The sequence below is a fragment of the Malurus melanocephalus genome, unplaced genomic scaffold (genome assembly GCF_030028575.1).
Source record: "Malurus melanocephalus ecotype Western Australia unplaced genomic scaffold, MMel_1.1 scaffold_68, whole genome shotgun sequence".
Classification (NCBI taxonomy): domain Eukaryota; kingdom Metazoa; phylum Chordata; class Aves; order Passeriformes; family Maluridae; genus Malurus; species Malurus melanocephalus.
This window is the reverse complement of record NW_026623300.1, coordinates 1,118,823-1,134,965: the sequence shown is the minus strand read 5'-3', so window position 1 is coordinate 1,134,965 and position 16,143 is coordinate 1,118,823. Positions and strand designations below refer to the sequence as shown.

The 16,143-nt window shown below is 39.4% G+C and overlaps 1 protein-coding gene across 2 annotated transcripts in view; it reads right to left on the bottom strand.

Annotated features, from left to right (window-relative positions):
• The window catches only part of PDLIM5 (PDZ and LIM domain 5), a 121,433-nt gene that overhangs the window by 24,183 nt on the left and 81,107 nt on the right, over positions 1-16,143 (bottom strand). The window contains exons 9-15 of one of the 2 annotated variants that reach the window (XM_057366579.1): positions 15,683-15,817; positions 14,804-14,920; positions 11,718-11,906; positions 10,782-10,868; positions 9,868-10,023; positions 8,914-9,045; positions 793-956 (exon numbers count right to left, since the gene is read on the bottom strand). In XM_057366579.1, the coding sequence (XP_057222562.1) occupies positions 793-956; positions 8,914-9,045; positions 9,868-10,023; positions 10,782-10,868; positions 11,718-11,906; positions 14,804-14,920; positions 15,683-15,817 (980 nt within the window). The remainder of the gene's footprint in view (positions 1-792; positions 957-8,913; positions 9,046-9,867; positions 10,024-10,781; positions 10,869-11,717; positions 11,907-14,803; positions 14,921-15,682; positions 15,818-16,143) is intronic. The other variant, XM_057366577.1, reaches the window with a different exon arrangement.

The following is a 16,143-nucleotide window of genomic DNA, read 5'->3' as shown; positions in this document are numbered from 1 at the left end:
TAATTCAGCAACAAAGACTGATTCAACTTAAAAGATTACCCCAAGTTACTACTGCATGTAATACTATGAAAACAAAAGTACACAGCTACACAAATAAACATATCTGTATTATGGAATAACACAGGAGTGCTCATAAAGAACACAGCATGCTTTCCAGATAGAAGACATTCTGGTGTGGGTTCAAAGGGGCAGAAACCACCAAAGTACATTCARAGGTAGCAGCTATGTGAATTGTCCTTGCAAGAACTTTTACACAAATCTCTGTAACATGAACCCACTCAATAATCTGGCATCCTGCTCAAATAAAACATACATGTGTAAAATACATAAACACGCTAACTCTTYAGCCTTATATATATAATGAGCTAGTACTTCTGAAAAGATCACTTGGAAAACACATGTCTATTGWTAATATCAACATATGTTGATATTCCTACCTGAAAGAGCAGGGAATATGCTTGAATCTACAGTCACATGGGAAGCRCCAAGCTGAAACTGTGAGGTGTACWTATATAATTGATTGGTATAAATGCTTTTAATAGAGGTGTGAGGCATCTGATTTTGTTTGTTTGTGAAACCAATCACATCTTTGAGGCTACTCACAAAGGGCTACTGGTTTGCTAAAATGACTAAATTGGTTTTTCTTCTCCTCTTTTGCAAGCAAACTGGMCTGTATTCAAAATCCACAAACAGCCATTTGAAGCCTGTTGTTTTCACACCCAAGGTGAAGTTTGTTTTCCCGAGSCATCCAAAGGTCTTTAGGTGAAGAAGAAAAGGCCTCTCTGAAGTTACCTGCTTGGTTTGGAGGCTGCCAGCCCTTGGCAGAACCCAGGGGTGCCGCTGGCTTCAGGACTGCGGCAGGTGCGGAGTTGGCAGGAGCAGGTCTCACATCCACGCTGTCCTGGCAGGCAGGGACACTTCTCACCGGGGCTGGCTGGGCAGCTTCCAGGGAATCACTGGTCAGAAACGAGGGAAGAGTAAATAAATGCCTCTTGCTAGAACAGGAGAGCTTTGAAATGGAGATGGGGAGTGACATTCCCTCAACCCGGCGCAACAAAGCAGCACACATTGCTCTGTCATCACCAACAATGCYGTGCTAGTTACACACTGAAGCTGCTCTTTAAGAACTGGACACTTGAATAAGGCCTGCCAAAAGTCAATACAGTCAATTAAATCGCTCCACAATTTTCATTTTAAAGGAGTTGCAAGTTTCTTTAGTAATTAAACAATATGCACAATATTTTATATTGCCTCCCTAGAGCAGTTTACAGCTGCTTTTATATTTTAAAGGTTGGCAGAACTATTTCAGCTCTTTAAAGAAACACGTAATGAAAAGTGAACTTAATCACAATTCACATAGTGTCAGTAGCTTAACTAATTATGCTGCATGAAAGTTTTCCATTTCTCACTTGCCTTTGGAAAGCTGAAAACAAATATTTTCATTTAAAATACTCAAGGTAGAGGAATAATTGTAAATGAAGGTCATTTGCAAAACAAAGGACCCCAAAACCAAGAAATTAACAACACCATGAAGTACACTCAAATACATATGTGAAATACCATTCCAAAAACATATTTTGCACAATTTGGAAACTCATCAGTAATACACTAGAAGCCTTATATTCTTTCCTTTATTGAAGAAAAACAAATTTACAGCACRTGTGCACCACGCATATTTCACCAGGGTCATTCCCAGAATTACAGATYATGCCAAGTTCATAAAGTAAAATCCACGAGCTATTTTTAGTATACAAGTGTTGCACATGCACAGAATTGCCTTGCCCATATGACATCCAAGAACTTGAACACACCATGGGGCCAAAACAAAGGTTCATCACCTTGATTTTTTTTTTTTTTTTGTCTCTAGATTTACAGGGTAAATAATTCCTSTATTTAGCATCTTCTTCCAGATAAGGGATATAAGAGATATTCACAGTTTAGAGAATAAATATGGATGCTCATTTTAATGAGTAACAACTATTTCAACTCTAGGCTTTTGGTAACAGCAGTGCTGACCTGGCGGATTTGCTGCACGCATTGTGCACAAGCCCAGTGAAGCACAAAGTGAGACTTTGCATTCCATTATCTTCAAATGTCAAAAAGATATTTAAAGGCATTTGTATAGCTCAAATGAAGGCATTGAAGGTACATGTTAGATTCCTTACAGACTCCAAGTCTTTCTTACAGGCAGATTTTGACGCAGTGGAGATATATGGCATAAAAGTGCTATAGCAGATTGAAAGGAAAAGGATAGGAAAGCACCCTCTGAAGTGAAAAAGCAGCTCAGTGGTTGAAGATGACAAGGTAGATTAGGACTGGCTTCCCCAAAGAAGAAAGTGCAACTCTGCAACTTTATTGTTACCAGTGCTACCCAATCAAACCCACTCCAATYCAGAGCCCCACTGCAACTTTAAGAATTTGCCATTAACACTGTTGGTGCYAAAAAAAAAGGAAGTTTCCTCCTTCTCCATCCAAGAGGCTCCTTGGTGCTGGTCAAATAACTTTCAAGTCTAGCACCTCTTTACTGCCCTTGTCTGGAATATATACATCATAAATAATACAAATAATCTATCAGAAATAAGAAAATCCTCCTGAGTCAGCAGCTATCTTTTACAGCAAAGGCTACTTGACAAGCAAARATGGATTTCAGACAAGCAGAAAAGRTACCCTCCAGGGAGAAGATGGCGAGGAAACAGACTCTGATGGGGGCCCACAGGRCTCATTGCAATGCTGACTGGAAACTCTACCACTGCCATTTTTGTRGTTGAATGCTAAGGCTTGTGAAGGCATGCAAGTTCCTGAAGCAACAGATTGTTGGAGACACCTTGGCTTTCATTTAGAACTTAAGTGAAATCCTAATGGTCCCAAACTAAAGACAATTATAAATTCAGGTATAAACTACCTCTGATTTTTTTTTTTATCACCTCTGGAAGCTTATGTGCCAGAAGCCTRAAGCAAGAAGCTTCCCAAGAGAAAAGCCTGAAGCCATCACTCTGACAGAGAGCATCTTGCTGGCCTCAGGGCAAGACTTCTGACAGGTCTTGGACACCCTTTGTGTTGTGTGTCTGCTTCTTTAAAGCAAGAATTGAATGAACTCAAGCCACTGCCACAGCCTGTTCATTCAAYAGGCAGGCTGCTACTGCAGCTTGGCAAGTCTCTACTGTGTGATACTGCTATGGTAGGCTGCAGGAAATAATGCMCATTTTTTCCAGAATTACAGCCTCCAATCACACAGCTGGCTGGGAGCACATGTGCAGTATTCTCATGTGAAAGACAGATTCACCTTTGTCTCACTTTCAAAGATGTGCTGCACCCTCAGCAGCATCTCCCTCATAAGAGATTCAGCCTTATGAATGTTAAACTTCAAATTCATGCTGCAAAGTCAGTGCCTCAACATTTAACTTCCTGCTCCTTCTACACTGAGAAACACTCAAACTCCAATTATTTTTACCCAACTTCATAAATATAGTGATGGACCCTTCCAGAAGCACACTTATTGTGCAAGTGGCATTACAATGCCCACAATTAGCCCTACAAAAACTTTGCAACTCGCTATGATATTGTACAATGTTGACCCAAGTTTCACTATCTAGAAAATACAAGATTTGAAGAGACAAATATACTGAAATCTAAGAAAATAAAAAAGTTATGGAAGAGAATTCCCATCTGCTTTTCAGTGTTGCCACTAGGAAACTGAGGGAGGAATGATAAACCTTATGTATGTACCAGGTTGTGTGTGAGTACTTTCTCAGCCTTCCCAGCTGACACTCACAGGTCAGGTTCAGGTCAACAACATTTCCATGTCAGAACACTTGTACAATTATTAATGACACACTACCTACTGCCTTTAGCATTAACATTTTAACTCTGTTCCATAACTCTTAAACTACTCCTTCTCCACCTGATGACTACTTTCAGCAAAAATCAAAGTTTTCCACGATGAAAACTAATGCTACCAAGAGTTGCATCCCTGCAAGACAACATTTCCTGCAAGATGTGAATGCTCAGGCTTTGGGCAAGGGGTTTTTACACTGCAAGAATGAAAGAACGCTGAAACATGARCCTGAGAGACTCAGTCTTGTGTCCTGAAAACCCATAAGAAGTTTGATTAATARGCTACGGAAAAATTAATAAAAATAATTTTGGAAGTGTTTCAAGGGAAACAGATTGCAAAAACAGCCAAAAAAAAATGTCTGGCAAAGAAGCAAGCCAAAGACACATCTCTCTCTTTTACATATGCTAGCCTATACTTAACAGACACTCCTGAAATTCCATGGAGAATAACTCCTACCACACAGTGCAGCCTTATTTTATCAGAGTAAGCACATGTATGGAAAACAAATTTCTGGGGAGCCAGTCTGAGGCTTGGGGACACTCAAAGGGCTCCAGTGACAGTGCAAACTTTATCAAGAGCTCACAAAAGGCTCCTTAGACTTACCCTGTCTCCTGATCAACATAAGCACTGTGGAAATCGGCAAAAAACCCTAGAAAAAGCAAGGAGTAATTCCTCCTCCTGTGGGGGAAGAAGTGGGTCCAGGCCACGCATGATATAAGCACCAGTTTTTCAGAGACCAGGCAGAACACATTTCAGAGACGTTTTAAAAAAATTGCACTAAAAATCCTTCCTAGTGTATTTAGAGGTTTTGATGAGCTTCCCCTCCCTCTGCCTAAAACAAACAAACAAAAAAAAAACAAACCAAAAAAAAAACCCAACACAAAAAAAAAAAAACCCAGAAGAAAAACGCACAGTCTGGAGCTGTAGATGCTTGAACTGCCCTCCATCCTTCCAAGAAAACTCCTATATAATGCTACCCAGAATTTCTTCAYGCAAACTTTAGGGAAGCTAAAAATCTGTTATGTTTTATCTGTTAAAGGTGGAGCTATGATCCTAGCTGAAAAGGAATACAGCTTGCCATCATGTAACTTCTAAGAGCACTAAAATGATAACAAGGGCCAAGTYTCTTGGACTTTCCTAAGCAGGTCTAAGGGATCTGGATGCACTTTCTCCTCATGCAAGCCCAAGATATCGGCTATCCATCTGTAAACATTATCACTTGAGCCCTCAGCTCAGTCTGGTACATCAGTATTTTCCTAAGAGTGTGCTCTGGATTTAAATGATTGTTTAAGSAGCTTGTTAAGCTAACTTGTTCTGCTGTGCAGAACTGAGGGAGTAAGGAATGGTCCCCTGTGGTGTGAGGAAATCTGTTGACAGAACAGGTCATGTATTGTCTAAGGGACAATTTGTAAATACTCTCTTCAGATGGCCAGGAATGCTGTGAATTGGATCTCAGGTCTCAATTGTTTAAGTCAGACAAATCATGTGACATATTTTGTCCTGTATCAAAATACACAATAGATGAAGGTATACATAGAGGAAACTAGGAAAAGGTAGGTATGAGAATGATGACAAAAGTCCACGAACAGGGGAAACACACACGGCTTTTTGCAAGGGCTTTCAGATGTAACAATAGAGAAACAGAGGGCAAGAAGCACTGAGTGCTGACCTTGTTCCCACCCCTACTATAACCCCATGGTCTCAGTCAGTGTTTACATTTCATGTTAACCTAACSGCACTCCAGTATCTTGCAAGAAAGAAGAAATTCAAAATAACAGAAAGAAAGAGCAGAGAAAGTCATCTGGGTGGAGGTATTTCTGTATCAAATTACAGGGAGGGAGTATGCAACCCTTCTGTAAGCAGTGCTCTCTACACAGAAATAACTTAAAGCACCTTTCAGAATAAGTATTGTCTGAGTTAACACCAGTGCTCATCTCACAAGGCCAAACTACCATTTTTTTTGAAGGAGTTGAATGTAGCATAGTATCAGAAAGATAAACCAAAAGGCATGCCAAAACCAAAAGGGCTGTCAACACCTATTCTTGCTCATGTTTCCCAAAATTTCACAGTGTTTTTACCTTGAGATTTAATTTTGAGGCAGAGCTCCAATTCTTGAACATGCAAAATATTACATACACCATTTCCTGTGCTGAATATGTGTCATTTGTTAAAAAACACACCAGCCCCATAAACTCAAGGCTATCCCTGTTACCATCAGGATGAAACACTTGGCTTAGTGAAAGATTGCATGGCTGTTATAAAGCAAARAAAGCCAATAACAGAGAAGTCTGCTGGGGAAGAAAATGTGTGGATGTTCAGCACCACCTCAGGCCAGTGACTAAGTCAGAAAAAGGTCAAGTACTCTGGCAGCTACCCAGTACAGAGTAGTTTAAAACTGCTCCAGGTTTTTGGAGCAGAAACAGTGAAGTGAGAGGGATAAAAGGGAAATATTTATAGAGCAACCTTCCTCCAGAGCAGAATCAACACCCTGTTTTTGTTGTAGCTACAACCTTCCTCAGTTTGTCCCCAGAGATAATGCAAAGAAGCTGAAGCTACCTTGGTGAAATAGATTCACTAACTTTTCATGAAAGTTATAAAATCAAGAGCCAAAAAAACTCCAAACTGGTTTATTTACTTGGCTCTCTTGGTTGAGCCAAATGTTCTTTTGAACAAGGTAGTCTATTATATTGTGTCGTACACTCATCTCTTTAGTCATGGGATGTAAGATTCTAGATCTTTCTTATCAACTATTTTATTGAGGGATGAAGTGAGCTGCCACTTAAAACAACTTTTCAGCATTACAGTCGTTTACATATCACAATATGYCACTAGACAGCTTGTAATGCAAAGACATCTAATACCTAGTTTCACACTCAATGGGCACACTTCTCCCAAATCTAGTATTTTTTCCTGACAGAACTCGTTTTCCTTGATCTTTGTTGAAATTCAATGAGAATATGCAGTTACTGACACTAAATTTATCTTCTTTTATCTTCTTTTCCTACATGTTTCTCCAGCCATGCAGTACAGGCTGTGCTACTTTATTCAAGAAAAGACAGCACAAAGCTTCATTTCTGTGGCTCCATCTACTGGTAACCTCTCCTTCCTGACCGGTGCAGACAGTTCAGGACTAAGACGATAATATGGAAACCAGAAATCATTAGCCTTTTATGTTGTATGCTGTCTTCAGAGTAACACCATGTATTCCTGGAAAAACCCTTTTTGAAACACAGTTGATGCAGAGCATTCCCAGACTAACTGCACTGCTACATTGTGTGTCCAGAATTTTAGGTCATATCYTGTTTGGGATGTCTCTATCAGCCTGAAAATCATATGCTTCCTTTATAACCTTATGCCACAGCCTTGTGGCAGTAACCTGGCTATTAGAATGGCTTAAGAGAAAAGTAATTTTTCACAAGTTTAAAAGTTACCTTTTAAACCCCCTAATAATCCACGGTTGTTTATTTCAAGTCATTCAACCTGGATCTTGATATATCTAAGACAGATACACTGTGTTGGGCAGGCTTATATGGTCTCTGTGCTCCCAGTATACCTTCTGGCTCCCTGTCCAGATGTCAGTTGGAAGAGCAAAACAGATTAAACCCCTCCAAAAACTAGACCATGGAAGAATGAAACAAGCTCTCCAATATTTCCTGCCTTCCCCAACACACTGCCCCACATATTTGTAAGGGACAGCAAATGAACAGAGCCACTTTGGGAATGTCAACACCAAGTGCAACTCCAAAAATAAAGCTTTAAGACCAGGAGAATTTTCCMCCTGTACAGTGAAAACATAAAGCAAATTTCAGATTCAGGAAGGAGAGTTTCCATTCATGTAACAATCTACCTTCACTTGTCATAAACAATGCACATTAGTGAGAGAGGAAAAAAAGGAAAGGGAAGTCAGAGAATTGTTTTTCACCATCGTTACTGGCTCTACTAAAGTATCACCAAACAAACACCACAGCTAAATAAATCTTGCTGATGGCACTTCCTGGACTTCACCTGTAGTGCACAGACAGGTATCAAAACTCAGGAGGTTTTCYCTTTGAATGTGTACATGAAAGGTTTTCTAGTATCATTCAGCGGCAAAAATAGAATCAGTATTTCAAGTCGCATTATATTGCTACTGTTAATGCTCCTTTTCCTTTTAAAGTGGATATRCTACAAGTTAGAAATTCTGATACAACTGAAGATTGTTGGTATCTTGTAAGTTATTATTTCCCCTCCCTGAGGTTAGGGCTACTTTAGTCTTTTCTAGTGACTGAGGTCAGCTTGGAAGCCATGAAGCAGGAGGGAAAGAACTAACACTTGTTACTCAACACAAGTTTCCACATCAAGTGGATCGCAGCTCTACTTATAATTGGGCCTTATCTCTAGAAGGGTCTAACGCTTATGAAAAAAGAAAACAGGTACACAAAACCCCACAGATTATTTTCTTCTTTAGCACAATTTAACACAGAGGTAGACTTCTATCTGCGCAGCTGAAGTCATACAAGCAGCTTTCTGCTGAAGYGAGCGTTACTGTCACTGTGGTCAGGAAAGGAGAACAAACAGTCCTGTGCACTGAACAGAAGCAGTGCTGGAACAAAGGGCCTAGATGGCAATTAATTTTTAAAATAGTCATTTGCTGGACTGCATGCCAGTTATTTGATTTTGTACATTAAAAGTGAGCTTTGAAAAACAGCCTAACGTGCCGCTTAGTTGAACTGTGGCAAATAATTCACCCGCATAGAGGTTTCAAGCCAGAATCTCTTGTTCCTTCTCTGTAGAGTGTCAGTGCCTCCCTCTGAGGTTCATGACACAGCACAAACAGCACCAAGCACGTTAGAGGGCACTCGAAGGCAGCCAGGAAAGGAAACCTGTGCTTAGTATGGTGGACTGGCACAAACATCATCAGCAGGACCACGGTACATATTATTTCTGCAACAGGGGAAACCAGCAGGGTTTGGAGCAGGTGACCTCATGTCAAGGACCAGGACAGGCACAAGCATGCTGACAACAGAAACATGCTTTGAAGGAGCAGCCAGTTTCCTGTGAGTCCTAGGTGCCAACCACACACCACACCTGGACAATACCTCTGGCTCTTTGGCAACTGCAGAGCACTTGTGGACTTCCTGGAGGGTGCAATTGCCTGCAGAGGAGGCTTAGCGACAGGCGTGATGAGCAGGGCATCCAGGAGCGAGCGACAGGCAYTAGGTTCGAAGAGTCTAGCAAGTGTGTAAAAAGACCCCATAAACAAACGAGGTGACCACACAAAGTTCAAGATCACTGGGACCACTGAAAATTCAAAATCCCTTRTGAAAAGCCTATATGGAGAAACTGAACCCAGGACAATTGACGCAGGAATTATGTCTAAACAAGAATCCCACAAAGTGGAGGTTGTACACTTCAGGGGATCCACAAGACAACCCACTGAGGTGCAAGAACAATTTTTTTTTTCATGCATTTTTACCAATAATAAACTAAAATAAAAAGGGAAAACAATCTCATCTCTTCTGGGTTGGCGTAGGCTTTCTAATGTACAACATTTATTAGTACATTAGGATATCTGTTAATTTATAAATAAAAAAATATGGATATTTTTGCATATTCAGAAATATTTTACTGATATGAATGGATGATTGAAAAACTTGCCAAAATGTTTGATCTAAGCAAGCCTTCATAAAAAGAAAGAGAGTAAAGATTTAGATGGAACYCAGCAAGCTATTGTTTTCAAGCATCAGAAAGTTCCTCACAGTTACAGATTCTTCTTTGTCACTCAYGTAACACAAATGTTATTTACAGTTAATTTACTAACTGAACTGTAAAACAGGTATCATGAGGAACAGAATGGCAGAATTACTCACCAAGGTTCAGAGCAGCTGAGCTATAAATAGGGCATGGCAGCTTTGGACATATTCTAATGACTTGCCCACTATTGTGAAAGAGAGAATTGATTCCACAACCCTGCCAGGGACCAATTATTCTTGTGTGAACTGGGACCTCCCTCAACCAACCAATAAAACATTCTTTTTRAAGTTGATGGCTACCTGGCCCGGACAGCAATAGCAGCAGACACAGCAGCAGCAGCCATGCTCTTAATTTTTGATCTCTGCATAAGAGGAGAAAGAACCGGGAAAGGAGAAGGTCCAAGGATCGGCAGATTTCCCGAAGGATTTTCCTGCAGTACTTTTGCAGCGCAGAAGCTTTGACCCAACGTAGGAGAAAAGAGAGAAAATAGGAAAGGTTGACAGAGATACAGTACAATACCAGACCCCATTAACCACTGGAAAGTTATGGAAGTTTCCAGCTCACAGGGATATCAGACAATGTGTTAGCCCCTTGAATACTAATACAGAGAACARCAATTTTGATTTCACCCACAAATAAAACTTTCCCCTCATCAAGTGAGCACTTGGCATTTGCCAGACTTCAAATTCCTCATCCGAGACTCTGCCTCGCTCACCTGGTTCATTCACACTGAACCAGAGCCCAGAACACCCCATGCAGATCCATTAAGTCTTCATGGTGTGAACAGAATTAGCCCTGAAGATCATTTACCTCCTCCTCTCTTCCATAATAAATAGTAACTATAGGAAATTTAGTAATATTTGCTGATATATAACTACACCAGATCTACTTTTAGCAACCCYTAGCAAATTCAGCATCATCCTCACCAATTTTTATTTTCCCTACTTAATTTATGGGTGAAAAGTAATGTGAAGAGTCAAAAAAAAAGTMAAAAAACCAGACTGGCTCCAAAATAATTTTGACAATTTCTAACCTGTAACTTGGGTTCTTATATTAAATTCTTGAGATTATCTGTCGAAATGCTGTTTTTTAAAATAACTACAAAGATGCACAAACACCTATATATCACTTCCCAGACTTAAATGTAAAACCACTGTCTGAATACCTTACTTACACCTAGAAGTCTGCTGTAGACATTCCTTAAAAGATTTACTTTGTATGACTTACAGACGATTTAGTGTGAAAGCTTGAGATTTTATTGAAAGAATTTGTTTCACAAGAAGGCAGAGATGGTTCAAGCCTGCCCAGAAGCAGCAAGAGAAGAAGTCRTGAATCAAATATTTATTACACCTCTGGCAATACTAACTAAAGCTCAGCAGSACTTCATTTAAGGATTCTGTTTAAAGCCCTCCTTACCCATAAACAAACAAACCAGGTATTGTTTAATATCCTGTACTGTTAAYTACTGAGGGAAGCACTTTCCTCCCCTATTGGTAAAGACTTAAATTCTGAATGTCTCATCACCACACAAGTTAAAGCTTGTATTCTCCTCCAAAAACTCTGGGCTATTGGACAATATAAAAACATGYATTTTGTAGCAAGGGTGACTATATTCTCTTCATGTCACCAACACCTGACAACAAAATTCAACTGAATCTCCTACCCATGATTGTTTTTCTTCCTCCATCAAAAGGCTGCTTTAATTTTTCAATTATTTTTACAACTTTAGCCTAAAAGCTACTTGAATTTCTAATTACTATATAAATTTCCAGAGCATTTTCAGGTTCAGCTGCTCCATCATGATAGCATCATTATAAAAAAAAAAATCAGGTGAAACTTTGTGGCTTTAAACTAAAAGAGGAAAGATTCAGATTAGATATTAAGAAAGAATTCTTTACTTTGAGGATGGTGAGACACTAGAAAAGGTTGCCCAGAGAACCTGTGGTGCTCCAACCTTGGAAATGTTCATGTCCAGGTTGRATGSGGCCCTGAGCAACCTGGTCTAGTGGGAGGCRTCCCTGCCTACAGCAGGAGTSTTTGAATTAAATGACCTTTAAGGTCCTTTCCAAACCAAACGATTTTGTGATTCAATGTGTGTAAAATTACAGTTTCTRATTGCCCCTTTCTAACACAGCTGTCTGAGATGTACCTGGCAAGGGCAGGAGGCAGCTCAAGGGCTGTTCCCACATGCAGGGCTGGAGAAGACAGCCCCCCAGCTGGGTCAGCAGGCAGGGGCAACTCCGTGGTCTGCGTGGCCACAGCACACATCTTGGGGACAGGAGGTTCTTCATCCGCCAGCAAAGAGCTCACTGCATCTGGAGCAGGCACCGTTATTTCCCTAGTTGGTGTTAATTTCATGAGTAATTACAATGAGACAATATACGGAGAAGAAATTTCTCATTTGATTAAAAATACAAAACTGCATTGAACAACTCTTTCTAGCTGGTATTCTTGCACCTTTTGTAAGAAGTGAGTAGCAGATGAGGGCTTTTTCCTTCCTTCCCTAGGAACCAGATACTCACACCCTGGGAATCAGACCATGCTGAAACCAATTTTTTGAGGCACTTTTACAGCTGAAGCTTGAGTGCTTTGTTTAACCCCAAAACCAAACTATTTGGTAATTACCATTTGGGTAATTTCAAAGTAGTTACTCAAAAGACAACTTGAACAACAGCATGGTCAGTATACAAGAAACTACCTAGTGTAAGGAGATGACACCTAATCACTGTGGCTGCTTGGCTGCTGGTGTTTAAAACCTGGACAATTGAAGGGAAGATGAGGTTACACTTGCCTAAGACTTCCAAAGGGCTCTCACACAAAAGTTCTATGAAATAACAGAAAGCAGAAGGACAAGTAGCATTCRCCACAAGAGAGCAATATTTCTCTCCATATTTTACTTCCTCTTGCTTGTCATCATGCTGAAGCAGCCATAAAAGTTCTGACAGTTTTAGTTCGGTCAGCCTAAGACCTCCTCCCATATTACAATTTCTACAGAGAATATTTTTGGTTGTCCACTGTTCAGAAATCACACAACAAAAATCAGGGCTAATACCTATTATTTAATACTAAGTCTTTGTTTCAGAAATAATTCCATTAAAAGAAAATATAAAAGTAGGCACGTATGATTTTAAAAAGCATGTCTATAAAATAGAATCTAAAGACCTGCTGGCATGGCATCTGTTTTATATTAGTTACACACTTTCTCAGGAAGTGCCAGGTTCTGTGGTTTACATGGTCTAAAGCTGCCAGGATTACTTTTTAAGATGACTTTTTGCAACTTTCTGGAAAGGCTGTAATTGCTCTTAAATATTTTACTGTTAAACTTACAGGAGGACATCAAATATATAGAACAGAGTAATAATACACTATAACTTACAGTAGTAGGTTATTCAGCCATATGACTACTTAAGGCTTTCAATAAAGAACTAAACCGACAATAAAAAAAGCATTATGATGTCTACCTTACAAGCAGCTCAACTTTAATCTAGAAATCAAATCCAGACCCCTCATACATTTCACAGCAAGCTTTCTCCTTCTTGGTGGTTAAGCAGGGGGTGGTACAATTTACAGAGCTTCAGCCAAGAAAAGATGGAGCCCATTAGGAAAATAAGGACCTATGTCAGTCCTTGACAACTTGACAAATGCAAGGCTTCAGTAGCAACAGCAAATTTACTGACCCTTGGATGGCCCAATTTCACTTTATTAAAAGCCTGACATAACACTCATGAATTACTCCATGCAGATTTCCAGTAAATGCCATTCTCTTAAAAARGGGGGTTTTGAAGATTAGATTTGTTATTATTTTCCACTCAAAAGAACATTACAAAAGCAGCAGCATCAGTTCAGTCACAAAATAAAAACATTGACTATAGTCCCTACACYGATGACCTCTCAGTTCAGAGGAGAATCCAGACTACACAGCTTTATATATAATTTATGTTCTCCTTTCCACATTCAATGCTAAACCTTCCCTCCACAGGTCTGCAGAAGCTGCTCAAATATCTGCCCTTCTTGAGCAGAAAATTCTTAGCATCTACTATTTTATTTATAAAAATTCTGTGGCTCTCATCCTGAACCATCATGAACATAGCTGCTTTTCTGATCTCTCATTTTAAAGCCRCTCTCTTGCTACGTGAATTTTGCCAAATAACAATTTCAGACCCATAGATCATGAGTGAGAGTAGATTTAAATTTCCTTTTGCTGGACTCAGATGCAGAGCTAGGATTCAGCCCCTGTCATCACCCATCACCCCTTCCTGCCTAAGCTCATATTAGCTCACGAAAGCACCTGCTTCTCCCAGACAACAAAAAAAGCCTTAAAAAGACAACAAAATAGACTTTTATTTTGATGCCAGATTTCTCCTCGTCTCTCTTGAGACTACTTGAGACTACTGCTTTAAAGGTTTAAAACTGGTCAATTCCAAGTCTTAGTATTAGTTTTCCATTTGCAGAAAGCCCTGTATATATACACTCCTGTATGCTTTATTCAAGCATGARTGTCTGCCTCGGGCCTGGCAGGACCTGGCAGTGTTCATTTAATTCTCATTTTTACAGGAACAGCTTTGTTTCATGTTTCAACTCAGTGCCTGCACACGCTACCTGGAACTCAGAAACTCCTGCACAATGTAACACAAACCATCAGGAAATGTTCCTGACCCTCAATAAGGGTACCATAACCCTTCAAATTACTGTCACCGTCTTCTGTCCAAAATTACTGCTGCTGTCTAGTACCYGCAGATGGGCTCCAAAACACCAGCAATTTACCAAGGTAAGTGCCAGTAAAAAACTATCCAAGGCCAGAGACAGGAAATTTGGCATATAATTCCCTAGTTTTCTTGGATGGCATCACAGCACAATGCTGTGTTATCAATTAAATAAAAAATTAAAAAAATTACTTTTCTATTTCTAAATCCATATGCATTTTTGAGTTGTTGAGACCACTGAAAAGCTACTGCATCCATAGGATAGGGTGGACACCCACTGACACTGTACACACACTAAATATTTTTTCTTATTTTAACTAGTATCCACAAGACTGTTCACGAATTGCCTCATTTTTATTTAATTTTTCTCCTTCCCCCTCCTACCATTTCCAGGAAAATCCCTAGTCATAGCCGCTTAATGAAGTTTATTTTAAGTGAATGACAAACAACCCTCTCTCCTCCAAACCAGACAAATGCAGGCTAGAACAGGATGGACTGTTAACTGAATCAAAACCCCCTGTGAATGATTTACCTCCCAGGAGCTGGTGCAGCAATATGTTCAGAAAGTCTGGGAGAGGGGACACTGCCAGGGCAGGAATCTGCTATCGGCAAAAGAGCAGCTGCAGGTTCTGGTCTAGCATTGTTTTCGCTCCATTCACAGTAATAAAACCAAGTGAAGACACACAGAGAAAGAAATTTTTAATCCACTTAAAATAGTATGCAGAACAGGRAACAGTGTGCAGGAAAGTGTTAGTAAATTGAAAAGAAAAAAAAATCCAAACACAAAAAAAACTCCAAAAAGACCACAGAATTTACAGCAAAATACAACTAAGAGGATAAAATTATGCAAAATACACTCAGGAAGCATCACACTTTCAGTGAAGGTTGAGAGTTTCCTSCTGCTTTTAAACTCAGAAAGCCAAGTAGTATTTGACATTTACAAAGACAGAAAACATATATCTGGGATTATGTTATGTGATGGAAAACAACTTTAGAAAATATGCAAAGTGACATGTGCTAGTGAGATTCACCACAAAGCTTTATACACTTCTTGCTACAGCTTTTTGGAGGTGTTGGTTTTGTGAACATTAGACTATATATTTCTCAGTATTTTTCCTATCCTTTCTTTGATTCAGTTGTCATTGGAAAAAAAAATCTAGAAAATGTTGTCTTAAAGTACTCTACTACAAGAAAAGCAGGTCAGAAATATCAGTGTAATACACAAAAACCAGTAAGCTACAAGGTAGAAAGCAATTAAGTTTTGAGCAAACCAAATTAGCCACAGGGGCAGGTATTGCTGCCTTTTTTTTTTTTTTTATATTAGTATACAAAATTAAATATCTCATTAAAGTAGGGAGCCTTAAGTGCTGAAAACTATTGTAACAGATTTAAGAATGATCAGGGAGCAGACCTCATAGGTGATAAAGGTGTGGATGGAAATTCTGGTGCAGGTATCATCTCCAGAGTCAGGGTAGCTACAGAGTTTTTATTCAAATTAATACAACTATCCTGGATTCCTGCTCCATCAGGTAGATCTGCAGGTATGCTTTACATACATTTATAACATAGGAGAGAGAAAAATAAACACATGATTTATGACACGTTTTAGGACTGACCAAGAGCAGGACAAATATTTTCCAGTCGCTATTGATCAATAAACTACAAATCTGGAATTTCCAGACACACTCAGGACAATCAATTGACTCTAAAATTTAAGGCCAAAAACAAATCTGGACCTGCGTGCTTAAAAGGAAATGATTAAAACTGAACTTAAAAAAAAAAAAAAAACCTTGGAAATAGGGTGCTGCAAAAGTAGAACTGATCAACTACCAAACACATGAATTTTGTATAAAGGCTAGATATGGCTTTTCT